This window comes from Ailuropoda melanoleuca, chromosome 10, assembly GCF_002007445.2.
Source record: "Ailuropoda melanoleuca isolate Jingjing chromosome 10, ASM200744v2, whole genome shotgun sequence".
Classification (NCBI taxonomy): Eukaryota; Metazoa; Chordata; class Mammalia; order Carnivora; family Ursidae; genus Ailuropoda; species Ailuropoda melanoleuca.
The window spans coordinates 73,119,928-73,135,543 of NC_048227.1; the positions used below are offsets into that span (position 1 = coordinate 73,119,928).

General features: G+C 40.1%; 1 protein-coding gene across 1 annotated transcript in view; it reads left to right on the forward strand.

The window, feature by feature from the left end:
• Positions 1 to 15,616, forward strand: part of NCOA7 (nuclear receptor coactivator 7) — a 145,579-nt gene that overhangs the window by 95,628 nt on the left and 34,335 nt on the right. Inside the window, exons 7-9 of the mRNA XM_034669089.1 lie at positions 1,324 to 1,508; positions 5,615 to 6,615; positions 7,297 to 7,477. Coding sequence (XP_034524980.1) covers positions 1,324 to 1,508; positions 5,615 to 6,615; positions 7,297 to 7,477 — 1,367 coding nt within the window. The remainder of the gene's footprint in view (positions 1 to 1,323; positions 1,509 to 5,614; positions 6,616 to 7,296; positions 7,478 to 15,616) is intronic.

Here is a 15,616-nt window from a genome sequence, read left to right on the forward strand (position 1 = left end):
TTTACTTATTATATGATTCTTTGTGACCTTGGATTTATCATTTTTTTCTTTCAGTTCTTGGCCCATACATTGCTAGGGAGCCAGTATAATATATGCTTGATAGCAAAGGCTGGAGTTAAACTCGGTGAATTTAAAATCCTACTGTGCTACCCACTAGCTCTGAGACCACGGGCATGGTATTGGAGTTGCCTAAGCTTCATATTCCTCATCTGTAAAATAGGAATAATAATAAATTTAATCTGTAGGGCAGTGGTAACTAAAAGGGATAGTTGATGTAAAGATCTTAGTTCCTAACTTGGAAAATGTGAAATTCTCAACCCGTTTGCTGCTGGAGATGCTGGTATTAAAAAGTAATGTCTGCTATGTTGTGTGGTTAGGTTTTTGATGGTTGGTGTGTTTTACAAAGAGCAAATCCAACTTTTAGTGAGCCTCTGAAGAAGGGGTTATGTTGATACAAAGTGAATTCCTGTGTTCATAGTAGAGACTTTATGCCAGGTTCCAAATGGTAGGAAGATACATTATTAATATGCATTTGTAACTTTTGCAACCAAGAATAAGTAATGCTTGAAATGCAGAATTTTTCACAAAGATGATCCGTTACTCATTCGGAGTACCAAGATAGTCTGCCTACAGGGAGTCCTCTGTGTCCTGCTATCTCTGGTCGATAATACCCTTGTGGCCATCTCTAAAACAGTACACTGACGACCAAGCTTCAGACAGAAGTTCCCACCAAATTGTTGGTTTTTGCTATTAACTTCCACAGTTTAGTTGTATTTATTTCTGGCTGCAAAAATTTCATATTCCTATCTGTGTCAAATTTTGCTGAATGTAGCCTTTCTAAACCTTTTAGAGAAAAATATTAGGACTCTCATTTGTCACCATGGCTCTGAGACAGATGCTTCGATAGCTGAGTGCCATGCACTTGTCGGACACGTGGTGAATGTGTGCTGAGTGAATGGTAAAGCACCCAGTTCTCAAGTGGGAAAGCACTTGGGACAGCCCCTGCCATGTAATAGCGAAGGGGGAGTGTGAGACATCGACGTGCAACCCAAGGTCCCACCATGATTGGGCTATGGCAGCAGCTCTGCCAGAACCAGGCTCGGTGGACCGCGGTAGCGAGGCAGTTCTCTCTTCTCTGCCTCACCACACAGTACCCAACGACCCAACGTTGCATTTCTAGCCCTCTGAAAGGGGACACAGTCGCCACGGGGGATACCGTGCTTCCCCAGAGTCAACGGAACAGCAGCATGAGTTCATTAAAGCAGTGCTGGTGGTTGCATTTCTGCCTGTAGTGATCCTGGCCTTTCTCCCTTTCTCCCGCAGGGTGTGGTCGGAGGCGTCATGATCGTTACTCCTAACAACATCATGTTTGACCCTCACAAGTCTGATCCCCTGGTCATTGAAAATGGTTGTGAGGAGTATGGCCTCATTTGCCCCATGGAAGAGGTGGTTTCCATTGCTCTCTACAATGACATTTCCCACATGAAGATCAAAGACGCCTTGCCATCGTAAGAGAGATTTCTTTGTTTACCAAAACAAATAAACAACCCTCCGGTGTTTGGAGAATTAGATGCAATGAAAAGTGAGGGCATTGGCAGGAGTCCTCGAGGTTGTGGAGAGGTGAATTTGAGGGTGGAAGATTTGTGCAGTAAATTTTTATTTTAAATAGGGAAATGAGAGGAAATGGAGATGAAGGGAAAGGTTGAACATACAAATCTGAAAGGAGAAAAGCAAAAATGCCAGCACATAAAAATGGTATTTCTTTGTCCTTTCTGAAAAGCAATGCGTGTTCTTAATGAATTAATGAAAGAAGAAATGAAGTTTCTCTGAAAGAATGTTAGGTTACTGATAAGAGAATAGTGTTTTTCTCTCCATTTAGCTGTTGCACAGAGTTACATTGTTCTCATTCAAATTCTAGGATAGGCAGTCTTCTAACTCCCGTGCTCCCTTAATCCTCCATGGAGAGAGCTCGGCGTGGAGAGTGTGGAGGCCGCTGCCTCTGTAGCTGGACTGCTGTGGTGTGAAGAGGGAGTAACACTGGTAACTGAATGTTACCTTAGTCTTGATTATTTTTGCCCTCTAAAACTGAGGGGCTTTTTGGTAAAAAAGGAGAGAGAGAGAAGGAACCTCCCCATGAAAAAAGAGAAGGAGGGTTAAGAGAGCTCAGGGAATCGATTCATTTCAAGGGATAATTGAATTCTTACTGTCACTTTGTCAATGTTTCTTTTTTTCTGTATGTCCCCTAGAAGTAAAAATCTTTAGCAGTCCTCAGGGATAGGAAGGTAGAGGGAAAGCAGTGGGTCCTCCTTGTGCGAAGGGAAGCTAGCCCTTGGGACTCAGGAAAAGAAGAGAAGGGAATTAGAGAACTGACCCAGACACAATGTCCTTAGGGGTTTATGCCAGCAGGTTTCCCTGGACTCCCACAGTCCTTGGCGTCTGACCCACTCGGCCCTTCCCCAACTCCAAGCTCCTACGGCTAGCACAGAGCACGGGCACTGAAGCGGTTTGTGAATTCTGCCAGAAATATCCAAGCGAGAGGAGCAGGCGGCAGTGTGGCAGGCCAGGCAGGTCTGCAGGATGACTAAGTCTGGAGCCGCACTGCCTGGGTTTCCCTGGCTCTTGGCTCTGTGACCTGCCTGAGTTACTCAGTCCCGAGCCTCAGTTTTCTCATCTGTTCAATGGAATGAATAGTATTCTTCAGCTTTTAGGGCTGTTTTTAAGAACTAAACGTACTAATGCACCAAGACTCTTAGAAAATAGCCTGATACGTGCCAAGTGTAAGCTGTTCTTATGTGAACCTTTCAGTCGTCTCTGAAACTCTGTTCATCATTCTGGGGAGTCTTGTTGTCCGAGCTACTTCATCTTAGTGCACGTCCCTTGGGTGACAAGCGTATGAAGATGAGTGGGTCATGGCCTCTGCCCTTGAGGAGCCTGCAGTCTCGTGGGTGCAAGAGACAGATGGAGAGAAGTGATACCTAAGTGCGTCGTATGCAGAGAGGTGCACACAGCATCCCACGAGGACCCCTGGGAGGGAGCGGCCAGCTGCCTTGGAGTCCCAGGTGGAGGCAGAGAGGAGGACGTGAGACATGAGTTCTGGAAATAAGGCATGGACATTAGGTTCTCTGTAACAAGAGGAAGGAAGATGAGAATGAGGGGAGAGAGAGTTCAGTTTAGAAGTGGATGGCCAGGCCAATGGGCCATTTCTTGCCCGATGATGGCTTCTAATGGAGGAATACTGTGGCACATCTTCAGCTCAGGATGTTAAGTATTCTTTTCAAGAATAGAAAGGGGAGGTACGTCTTTACAGAAAGATCTCTCTCATTGTGAGATTGTGTTTAATGATCTGGGGTACAGGGTTAATGGTGCAGCTGGAGGGAGAGAGAAGAGTTAAGAATTGGCTTCTACTGTGTTCAGTTTATTTCAGAATTGTGCACATTCCTGCCTTTGATCAAAGTGTGTGAAGACTTTTCAGTCTAGTGAACAGTATATGCACCAATGGGCAAAACAGAATGTGTGAGTGGGATCAGTGTGATATAAAATCAGTATTGACTTCAGAATTCCATCAAGTGTTTAAAAGTTTAAAATAGCTTAAATTTTCATTATTATTAAAAGTTGTCTGGTAAAACAAGTTCAAATGATCTAACTGCAATGTGCAAATCTTCTTTTTAAGTGTGTGTGTGTGTGTGTGTGTGTGTGTGTGTGTGTAAGGTCTCCCCATCCTCACCTTCACGCTTCATATTTTTTGTGTGGGGCATTTCCCAAGTCCAGGTGCCCCAGACAGACAATAGGAAGGGAGCGAGTGGAGGGATTATTGATCAGCGTTAGGTGCCTGGCTGAGTCTAGAAAACATTAACAGTTGTGCCAGTTGACCCCGCTGTGGACTTTACCCCAGCAGTGCTCGGCAGCTGCAGCGCAAAAAACCAGAGAGTTAAATTAGTCTCCACTTGGACTAGGCAGGTGAACAAGAAGGGAGGGGCGGACAGGGTCGCATAGGAGGCGGAGCAGGGCGCAGTCTCATCTGTTTTGGGCGTCAAGCTACGTAGAGAAGGAAGACATGAGAAGGGGTCTCGGATGTTCATGGAAGAAAGTTTTGCTCATTAACCAAGTATGTGAAGAGCCGAGTTTCTTTGTTCTAAGACTTCTTACAACCTTTAAGATGCCAAATTAAATGTGGGGTCCTAATGCACTAGTTTATTTGACTCTAGGATTGGAGCATGTTTCTTGTCTCCTGGGATGCTCGTCCTGGCTAGGACGTTTTCGTGCATGCAGGTTCCTGCAGGACAGAGACACTGTCAAAGTCAGCATTTAGCATATGACATGGAGGGGCTCGACACATGCTTCTTGAATTGAAATGAATTATGAATTAAAGAAGCTTTTTAAAGCATCTGTCAGAGCAATTATGTAGGCTTTTATTTTCTGTTGGAAAAAGCATGGCTGTTCCGTGCCTGTGATTTATAAAATAAGTTTGGGGGGATAATCTTACAACTTGAGAACTTCCTGGTACTTTGTGGCTTTCTTGCCCTAGTTATTTCAAAGCCAGGATAGTAAAGTATTACCTGAATATGATCTAGCCTTTTTAGAAAACAGAGTTATTTCTGAAATCTAAAAATGTTATTTTTAAAAAGGGTCTTTATATATCTGTGTGTTAACCCAGTATGAATACTAAGGTAAGTGAAAATACAGGTTACTCAAAATCTTGCTAGCCATGTCTTAAAGATTATGTTTCTTGACCATTTATCGTAAACTTTGGAGAACATGTCTAATCAGTATTTTTGTGTAATTCAGATCTGGGTAGAAAAGCATCTGTTGTTAAGGGACGGTATGTTTCAGCTGATAAACCAGTGCCCATTGCCATAAAGTAAAATGATATTGTTATGAGTCAAGAAATGAAGAATTTTAACCTAAGTATTGTTAAGAGCTTACTTGATTTATTTTTCTATAAATTTTAAAGTGTAAAATGAAGCAGGTGCTGTATATTCACAGTAATAGTGGAAGATTCCTGCATCTCCCTCAGGAGTAGAAGGATATCTGTTCTTGGAAACATCAGGTCCAAAGTGCTGAAACTCAAAATTAGGGTTCAGGGCTAGTAATTTATAGAACAGTTAAATGAGTATCTACTTAGTCAATGGGCCATTCAGAAGTAATATAGTTGGTTTATATATTATTTTTATAAAAAGGAACAGCTTTGAATATTTAAAGAATTTAGGTCATAGTACTAAAACACTTCCTTTCCATTGTCCTTTCCTTCATAAATATCAGAAACATTGTTTCATCATTAAAAATTTGGTGTGTGATCTCTCCATGTTCATAAATGACTTCAAAAATCATTCATGTCCTTCTAGTAGGATATGCAACTCTCATGGTTCTTTGTTTTATCCTCCTTGTGATTTATTTATGTTTCATTTTGAAGTCAATTTCTTGATTTCATTTCCTTATTCTGAAATCATTTCAACATAAATTTAAGTTGTGGTATATTTATGTTTTAGTTTTTGGTTGGGTTTTAAGTTTTTGCCTTTCCTCCATTTTGTTTTTGGTTTTGTTTTTAACATTCCATGTGCACCCACCATTTTTCCCCCGACAGTGACCTACCTCAGGATCTTTGTCCTCTGTACAGGCCTGGAGAATGGGAAGACCTGGCTTCAGAAAAAGATATCAACCCCTTCAGTAAGTTTAAATCTCTCAACAAGGAAAAACGGCAGCAGAATGGGGAGAGAACCATCACTTCAGATTCTGAATCCATAAGACCTTTGGAGAAGTCAACAGAATACACACACATGAAGCCCTCAGATGGCTCTCTGTCAGGCAAGTTAAAGACACTGGAATCTTGTACAGAGACAACCAGTGGATCTCCCACAGTGACTAAGGTCAACAAGGAACCTTCTGACACTCGTGCTGCATTTGAATCTATAGCCAAAGAAAATTCCCTTTTAGGGGAAGATGATGACTTTGTTGACTTGGAAGAACTTTCTTCTCAAACTGATAGTGGAATGGACAAAAGAGACACCTCCAAGGAGTGCCTTTCTCTTGACCCAAAAGAGCTAAGGAAGGCTAAGTCCCGCATCATCGGCTCTACTACAGAGATGCAGGTGCAAGCAGCCCTGAACTTTGCAGGAAGGGATAACGATGCCGAACTGAAGGGGGCCCTAGATTTAGAAACCTGCGAAAAGCAAGATATAATGCCAGAGGTGGACAAGCAGTCTGGTTCCCCAGAAAGCCAAGTGGAAAACACACTGAACATACATGAAGATCTAGATAAAGTTAAACTCATTGAATATTACCTTAATAAGAACAAAGAAGGGTCACAGTTATCTGAAAACTTGCAGAAGGCAGAATTAAGTGATGGCAAAAGTACTGAGCGAGTGGGAATAGATATCACCCTTAGTAGTTCTCTTCCCCAGGGAGGTGGTCCCCCAACTGAGGGCAGTAAGGAGCCAGATAAAACCTGGGTGAAAGAGAGAGTGTCCCTCCCATTGCAACTGGCCTCTTCTACAGGAGAAAATGTGAATAAAGGGTCTTTAGACACCTCTTCAGAATCTACTCTGGACAACAGCTGCCAAGGCGCACAAATGGATAATAAGTCCGAAATTCAGTTGTGGCTATTAAAGAGAATTCAGGNATCCCATAACGCCGGGATCATGCCCTGAGCCGGAGGCAGACGCTTAACCGCTGTGCCACCCAGGCGCCCCTCTTTAGTATCTTTATATCCTGCTGTGCAGTTGGCTTTCTGAAACTTGTGATTACAAGCGAAATTAGAACAATTGTTTAAGAATAATAGTCTCTCAATAGAGCTTATCTTTACTGATAATATTAATTGGGAAAAAACTTAGCATTATATAGTATCTATTTGGGAACTTGAACTGTGACATAGATTTCTAGTTTAAAAGTAGTTTGTTTTTTGAGTTTCAAGGAACTTTCCTTTTCACCTTGAATTTCTAAATCTAAAGGAGTTTGAAATGTTTTTGAAGATATTTCTTTTCTAAGCCAAATTGCCTTATGGAGTAAGTAGGTCCTCAGTATCATTCATCGAGATGGATTCTTGGGAACTGCCGCATTGTGTTGGTTTTTATGCTTATTCCCAATATGTGGCATCTTACGTGATGCTGAAGAGACTGAAACACGCGAAGCTTTTTCCTTTTGTGCTAAAGAAGGTCTGAAAAATGTAATTAGTTCTAATTTGATGGTGTTTTTGTCGTACGTTTTGATTTTGTCACTAAGAGGGGATTGAGAACTATTCTTTATAAGTTGAAAGGTTTTACTTTCACTAATATTGTCAATATTGAGGATGGTTTTTTTTCATGTGTGATTCAGATATACTTCCTTCAAAAGAGGAGAAAAGCAAGTCTCCACCCATGTTTCTGTGCATTAAAGTAGGAAAGCCAATGAGAAAATCCTTTGCCACTCACACTGCAGCCATGGTCCAGCAGTATGGCAAACGAAGAAAGCAGCCCGAGTACTGGTTCGCTGTTCCTCGGGAGAGGTAAGTGTGGGCTAAAATGGACAATGTTGTCCATTAGATGCTAATTGCACCTTGATTTTTTTATATCTTTAAATAGTTAATCTTATTCTTGAATAAGACATTATTCTTAATTGCATGTTTTAGAATTTCCAGGAGGATTTTTAAAAAATTTTTTATTATGTTATGTTAGTCACCATACAGTACATCCTTAGTTTTTGATGTCTTGTTCCTTGACTAGAAGGATATTTTTTTTGAGTCGTTTTCTGCTAATGAATGGTTTCAATTTAGCGAATTTGAGGTCATCCTAAGTACTGTGTGCTGAAACCCTTTTATAACTTTCTACACAGTTGAATTTTAAATGAAGGAAGATTTAGATATTCGCAAGTGCTGATAATTGGAAGTGCAATTCTGTTAAGAATAAAAGAATACTACAGAGCAGATCTAAACCCTCTAAGGACAGTAGAGAGGCATGGGTGTGATTCTAAAAGTGCTTATTATTCTAGGGAACTAAAGGTTGCTTTGGCCTTAAGGAGGGAGTATCTGTGACTCAGCTTGAGAAATGTGACGTGGGATCACCAGGGTGGCTTTCAGGGGCTGTACGCCTCTAGAGAGATTTGAAATTGCAAAGAAGTGTTATTGGTCATGTGAGTCTAGGACAGCAGGGATAATGGCATAGAAATTTTTTAGCAGTACATCATTAAGAACATCTTTACAATAGAAAATAATTAGGAGATATTATTTTTAGAAAAAAATAAGTGTTTTCCTTGTGTATATGCGGTAGAATAAAAATGTCTTTACAAAGCTCTTGCATTTAGTTTTCAAAATTGTAAAACTCATACATTTTTTCCTCCTTCTACCTAGTCATTAACATTATCATCCGGGCAAACCTCTTGGCTAACACACCTGCCAAAAACGAATATACTCAGCAAGCTTCCTTAAGCATGAACTGTTAATAAAGCAAAATTAAATTCCAAGCAAGGGCATACCATCTGGTTGATTAGTATCCAGAATAATTCTCATCAAGGGAGTTGCCCTATTTTAATAAATTATAGTTTAACATGAAAAATAGTTAATAGGATTTTAATTAATGAATTTGATAATATCTGTTCCCTGTCTTAGATACAAACCCATGTTAACGTGGACATTCAACATAATTTTTGTGTTTATGCATTATACTTTTCTACCTATGCCTGCAGCTGCCATGGTGTTTCATGGAAACTTTCAGGATATTGGGGAGATAAAAAGAAAATGAATGTCTTTTATTATTTAAAAATGTTTCAAAAGAAGCAATGTAAATTTCTGAAGACCTGTTAAAATCAGAATTCTAAAACCAAATTTCACACTCAACAATTCTTTAGAGGTTTAGGCCCACTCCTGATTTTATCGATGAGGAAAACAAAGCACTGAAACTTTCAGCCATGTTGCTGGTGATGTGGACTTACAAGGTCTTCCAGGAAAATTACCTATTACATGTATCACTTTTTCTTAGGGCAGATACATTGTTTATAATATAAGGAAATTGTGGGGTTTTTCCTATTTTATTGTCTTTAATAAAACTGTGCACACCAAGGACTCTTCTAGAATAAGTATAGCAATCCCACACATGTAGTTATTATAGTACTGTCATTTTTTAACCCAGAAGAAATCTGTTTGGGCTTTTAATTTTTTAAATTTTTTTGAGGGGGAGTTGGGGCAGAGGGAAGGGGAGAGAATCTCAAGCAGGCTCCACGCCCAGCATGGAGCACAACACCGGGCTCCATCTCAGGACCCTGAGTTCATGACCTGAGCTGAAATCAAAAGTCCCACATTCAACTGACTGAGCCACCTAGGCGCCCCTTGTGGCCTTTTTAGAGTAGGTCACTTTTTGACTTCCATTATATTTTATAGCTTCTATGATTTTTGTCTTTGGCTAAACTGATGTACTTAGTTTCCTTTCTTAAACTAATCCTGCATTAACCAAGCATTTTCTGGGAGGCATTGTATCTCACTTTGTTATTGATGGATTTCTTTGTAGAGATGTTAGGAAATTTTTGTTTTAATTGCTCTTCTATGTGTTTCCCTGTGTATGTACCCTACAGGAAGCCACATTTTAGTTTAAGACTGGGAAAGACGGAGCAATTCTATAGTTAATTCCCACCTAGAACTCCAAGTGCAGAGTGAGAAATAAGAAAAGGTTTTTATTTGCGATTTATGAAAATCTTTCGGACTTCAGGCTCAACCATGTCCTTAAGGAGCTAAGACGTAGCATGCAATGCTTTCCTCACTCTGATGATCAGTTCTGGATTCCCTTGCTACATCAAATGAAACATTTCTATTGCTTTTCTATTTACTGGATCTGTTCATCCGTTGGAGTTTCAGGAGCAGAGTGAAGTCTCCCTGGCAGTGGCTCCCTTTCAAGGTTAAAGTGTCCTCTCATAGACCTTCCAAATGTGGCACCTTATTTTCATTGGAGATCTCTTTGATTCCTCCAGTGCATCGAAACTCACAGAAGATTCATATTCTGATGTTGACGTAGCTTCACAGATGTGTTTCACTCTTCCTCTCTGTTGTTCCTGATAATTTTAAAACATGTTTGTTCTTTCCCCTTTTGTTATTTTTACTAAGAAATTAACTCTCCCGAAATATTTCCCTCTTCATTTACAACGTGCTCTGTGGCTTCCACAGTGCCATCCCCTAATGAATAGTCTACCAAGTAAGAAAGTGGGGAGGGCAGGAGGCAGGGGAAGCAGTCATATAGTTGTTATTTATCTTCTTTGTTTGGATTTTTCCCCTGCAATCTTGTTATTCAGTTTTAGATAAAACTCCCTAACTACGGTATCATGGTTTTATTTAACTTGGTAAAAGTTGTCAGAAGATCTGACCACTGTGGATCCAGCAAAGCTGGTGCTTTCCTCTTGCACATCCGTACGGTGCTACTTGAGACGTGTGGACGTTCACGGAGGATGAAGTGCCTGTCAGTTTAAACCCTCCCTGTCTCCCTTGCAGCTTGCAGAATCCCACACTTCTCTTGAATCGGCTGGCGAGGACAGTAGTCAGCTTGGGAGATTTGCCTTGTCCAGAACCTGGGACATCCAGGCTTTTCCTACTCTCACTCTTGGTGCCAATTTAAACTTGAGGACAGTGGATAGTTTCACCTTCTGTTAATCGTCTAGTATGGGATTTCTCAGCCGTGGCACTATTGACATTTTGAGCTGTTGAATTCTCTGAGGGGATGTCCTTTGCATTTTAGGATGTTGAGCAGTATCTGTGGCCTCCACCCATGAGGCGCCAGTCGTACCTCCCCAGTTGTGACAACCAAGAGAGCCTCCAGACATCGCCTGGGGGAGGAATTTGTCTGAGGGACAAAATAACCTCACAATGATAACCACTGGTCAAGAATGAGACCATTAGGGGCGCCTGGGTGGCTCAGTCCTTAAGCATTCGCCTTCGGCTCCGGGCGTGATCCCAGGGTCCTGGGACCGAGCCCCGCATCAGACCCCCTGCTCCGCTGGGAGCCTGCTTCTTCCTCTCCCACTCCCCCTGCTTGTGTTCCCTCTCTCACTGGCTGTTTCTCTCTCTGTCAAATAAAATCTTAAAAAAAAAAAAAAAAGAATGAGACCATTAGACCAGGCTTATACACCATTCGGAAAGTGATTATGAATCATAATAGCCACATAATTTAGGGCTCTGACTACTTAAAACTTCGCTATACTCAGTGGTATTCACAGTAATTTACTGATCTTCATATACTTTTTTTCCTTTACTCAGCCCTAATTGTTTTTGCAGAGAATTTCATTAAAATTTTAACTTAGTTATTAATCTATAGTTTTATGTCTATAAAAACAAGACTGTGGCTCCTAAAGAAATAATTGATCTGGAAGGAAATCCTAAATTGATGGAATACAACAAACAATAAGGCCTGTGGTATTGACAAGCATGTATTTTTGCCCCTTTACTTTGCACAAGCCTGAGATAGCGGCTGTCTGACGTGTAAGAAGACGACCGTCTCATGTCCTGCTCTGGAAGACATGTGGAGTCTTGGGCTGCCCTGCTCTGGCCTGTGGAATAATGAGTCACAGAATCAGGCAGTGATGGATTGGAATTCCTAGGAAGAGTGTGCCTTAGAATGAGAGACTTTATCCATTTGAGACATAGTTTCTTAATTTGGAAAATGGGTCATTGTGGAGCATCAAGTCATTAGATCCTGTTTGAACACTTACTGAGAGCATAGGACCTGGCAGGTGTTGAGCTAGTTCTAGATAAAAAAAAAAAAAAAAAAAAGATTGGGCTTATGAAAAGCTCTTGAAACATTTCCTAGTACTTTTTGGAGACTTGATATGATTGTATTTCATAGATTTGGATACTGTTCTATGTGAAAAATGCAATTGTCTTTTTTACTTACTACTAAGAGAGGATTTCTTTTTTTTTAGAAAGAACCAATAATTCCTGTTCATGTTGAAGCATCTTTTTATCCTCAATTCCTTATGATCTCAATCTGTAATATATTTTTTAATAATTGATTTCATAATATCCAACTTTTCAAATAAGATGGAAATGGAATTAAATGGCAGGAATTGTGTAGAATTTGCCAAGTCATGCATAAATGTTAAATCCAAACTGAATTAATTGGTTAGTGTGATTCGTGTAATAAGTAAGCTAATAAGAAAAAGGAAAAGGAGAGCCTGTGGGTGTTTTAAATTTTTTTTAAACTTGAAAATAATTATGCTAAGATGATTTCAGCAACACTTTAACACACAGGTAAGTTGGGAAGCAGAATCAATTTTGCAATATGCTTTTTCTTGCACTTAATGTTATACGTATTTTCTACATGAAGTACTATGTTATTATATGTATATGAACAACATACTTAGCACCCCTAATACATTCTCTGAATGATTTAATGATGCTTCTGCTTTGGATATTAGATGGTTCCAAATTTTTTGCCATTAAAAGCAGTGTTACATTAAACATCTTTATGAAATCCTTTGGGTAGTCTTACCAAGTCAGAGGATATGTTTAAGGCACATATTTACATACCATCAACATGAGAGTACCCTTTTCTCCACATGATGTGAAATCTAAGTCCTATGATTCTTTATCAGTTTGATAAGGAAGCAAGTGCAGCTTTAAAATTGTTTTTGTTTTGTTTTAAAGATTTTATTTATTTATTTGACAGAGAGCATAAGCAGGGCTTGCTGCAGAGGGAGAAGGAGAAGCAGACTCCCCATTGAGCAGGGATCCTGAAGTTGGGCTCCATCCCAGGACCCTGGGATCATGACCTAAGCCGAAGGCAGATGCTTAACCTACTGAACCACCCAGGTGCCCCTTTAAAGTCGTTTTTGGGGGTGTCTGGGTGGCACAGCCGTTAAGCGTCTGCCTTCGGCTCAGGGCGTGATCCCGGCATTATGGGATCAAGCCCCACATCAGGCTCCTCCACTATGAGCCTGCTTCTTCCTCCCCACTCCCCCTGCTTGTGTTCCCTCTCTCGCTGGCTGTCTCTATCACTGTCAAATAAATAAATAAAATCTTTAAAAATAAATAAATAAAGTCGTTTTTGTTTTGGCCTCCCTGCTCAGTGGGGGAGTCTGTTTCTTCCTCTCCCTCTGCCCCTCCTACCCCCCCTCATGCTCTCTCTCTCAAATGGATGGATAAAATCTTTGAAAAAAAAACACACACACATTTTGTTTTAAAGTTGAGTGCTTGGTAGATGACATTTGTTTATATAAAGGTCAGTAGTGGCCTGAGGCTTTTTATTCTAGGTGACTCCTTTAATAATAGAAATTTATACCTTGATATACAGATAGATATTTAATAATTATTCTAAAATACCGTGTTGTCTAATCGGCTTCTAATTAAAATCAGCAAGCACTTTGATTTATGTAAGATAGTTATATTTTGTGCCTGTCCATATTTAGAATAAACTCCTCAAGAACAAGCTGAGTTGATTCTGTTTTAGAAAGCATGATATTTTCTTCCGTAATGTCAAGAATAACTGATGTTCCCAGCATTTTATAAAAGTTGAGTTGTTTAATACTTTCAAAAGTATAATGAGTAAGTACCCATGAGCACACAGGTATCTGTCCTTTTAAAAGGTGCTATCAATGTTGTATGCATGTTTCTTGCATCCAATTTGTGGGCAGTAGTAGTACTTCCTGAGTTCTAGATTCTTTTTGTAGAGTTCTGCATGGTTGCCTAGCCCAGAGCGTCTATAGGACAAAATGTTCAAGACCCCATTTTTAAGAACGGTGTGTTTTCTTTAGGTCAGCATTTCCCTCAATGGAATCTCATCCCATGGACAAGTAATAGGTGTTTTGTAGTTAAATATGGTCCACATTCAGTGCTTATCTCTATCTAGAATAGATTTATGTTCATAGTTGATATTCTCTTAATAGGTTTTTATAGGAATTTCTTAGTTTAATTTTGTTTTCTATTTTTCCTGATATTGGGATGATAGAATACAGTGGATTTATTTTATCTCTATTTATATTTTATTTCTATGAGATTATTTGGATATTCATATATATTAAAAAGTATATGTGTTTTAAGATGTTATATATATATTATATATGTAAAGACTTTTATATATATAGACTACATTAGTCTGATTTCTGTCAGTCTTAAAGTCTTTACTACAGTACATAGAACTTGGGATTTATTTCCCTTTTTCACATTTCTAGAAGTAGCAGCCACACGTACAAAGACCATGTATGTAACCTCTTGGTCATCAAAGCTGTATTGCATTGTTAGGAGTGACTGGTTGATGGCAGATCCTGGTCAGGGTCTACCTTTTAACTATCTGTGTATCTTCTTCTCTTTCAAAAATATTCACTCCTCGCTGTGGAATATTTAGAGTGAAGCTTGAAAGCCACCCGTATGAGTGTTTCATGATGTGCCATCTGTGTGAAATTGTCTTCATTTTTAAACGATGAGTCTTAGCTTCTTTGGAGCCTGATAGAATCTGGTGCCTGAATCACAACCTTATAAAGTGCGTCACGTTGTTCTGGTTGAACACATACTTTTAAATGATGCTTCACTATCCAGAGCAGGATTGCCGCTCTTCATTTGAGGGGGGGAGTAGCAAAGAAATTACGAGCTCCGTGCTCAGTTTCCCCAGCTGTAAGTGAGAGAGGGCTAAGAGGGCAGGCAGTGTGCTCCGTCTGTGCCTCCCTTAGCCCTTTCCTGGCGTGGTCCTCTGGATGGGTATCTCACTTAAAACTCGTGGGAGTTTTGTGAGGCAGGTAGTGTTATTCCTCACGTTACAGATGAGGAAAGTGGTACGTACTGGTTTTCAACACCTTGATCACGCTGGCAGATATCAAATCCATTTGATTTCAGATCCCATTCTCATAACTAGACACTAGAGCAGGCAGCTGAAACTGCCTTAATTATACCCTTTATTTAGGCTGACAAATCACTGAAACAGGGGTGGGAGATACTGCAAACATTCAAGGTCGTTTCTTGACTAGCAAGGGAATGAAAATTTGCAGCATCCCCAAATTGATTCATATCCTTCCTTGGGCCTTGCCGAAGTGCTCTCCGTCTGACTAGCTGTGTTTCACTAATGATGAAGAGAGGAAGTGACTGATATTTTTGGATGATACTCCGTGGGTGCTCATTCACTGAATTGTGGTGGTCTAATGAGAGCGTTGTATGGAAATAAAGAGCTTGACTGAAGTGTCCTTTCTCTAATATTAGGTAGTCTAACTTAGTTGCAGGCTGGTTCTAGCGTTGGCTTATTATTAGAATGAACTTTTAGGTGCTACAGCGGTTGTCTGGCCAGAAACAAACAGAACGCTACAATATTCCTTCCTCTGAAGCTCGTATCACAAGATCCAGTTACCTTATTTTACACGACTCTTCAGTGAACACAGTTCGTGAACCTAAACTACGGCTCCCTGTTCTCTAGTTCCTCCCCTTAAAATCTATTTTGTTACCTTATGGCCAAAATAATCTTCTCAAAAGGTCTTTTGATCTTGTCACATTGCCACAAAAATTTTCCTAAGCCTTCAGAATTAAAGTAGAAACCCCATGTTCGTTGGTTAAAGCTCTTTGTAGACTGGCCTGCCTTCCTCACTTTTTCTTCATTTGCCTGAATCTGTGACTCTACTAAGATTGGTTACTTTATGGGTTTTGCCTGCAAGGCCTAGGACCTTCCTAGCTTGGCACCTTTTAAAAATACTG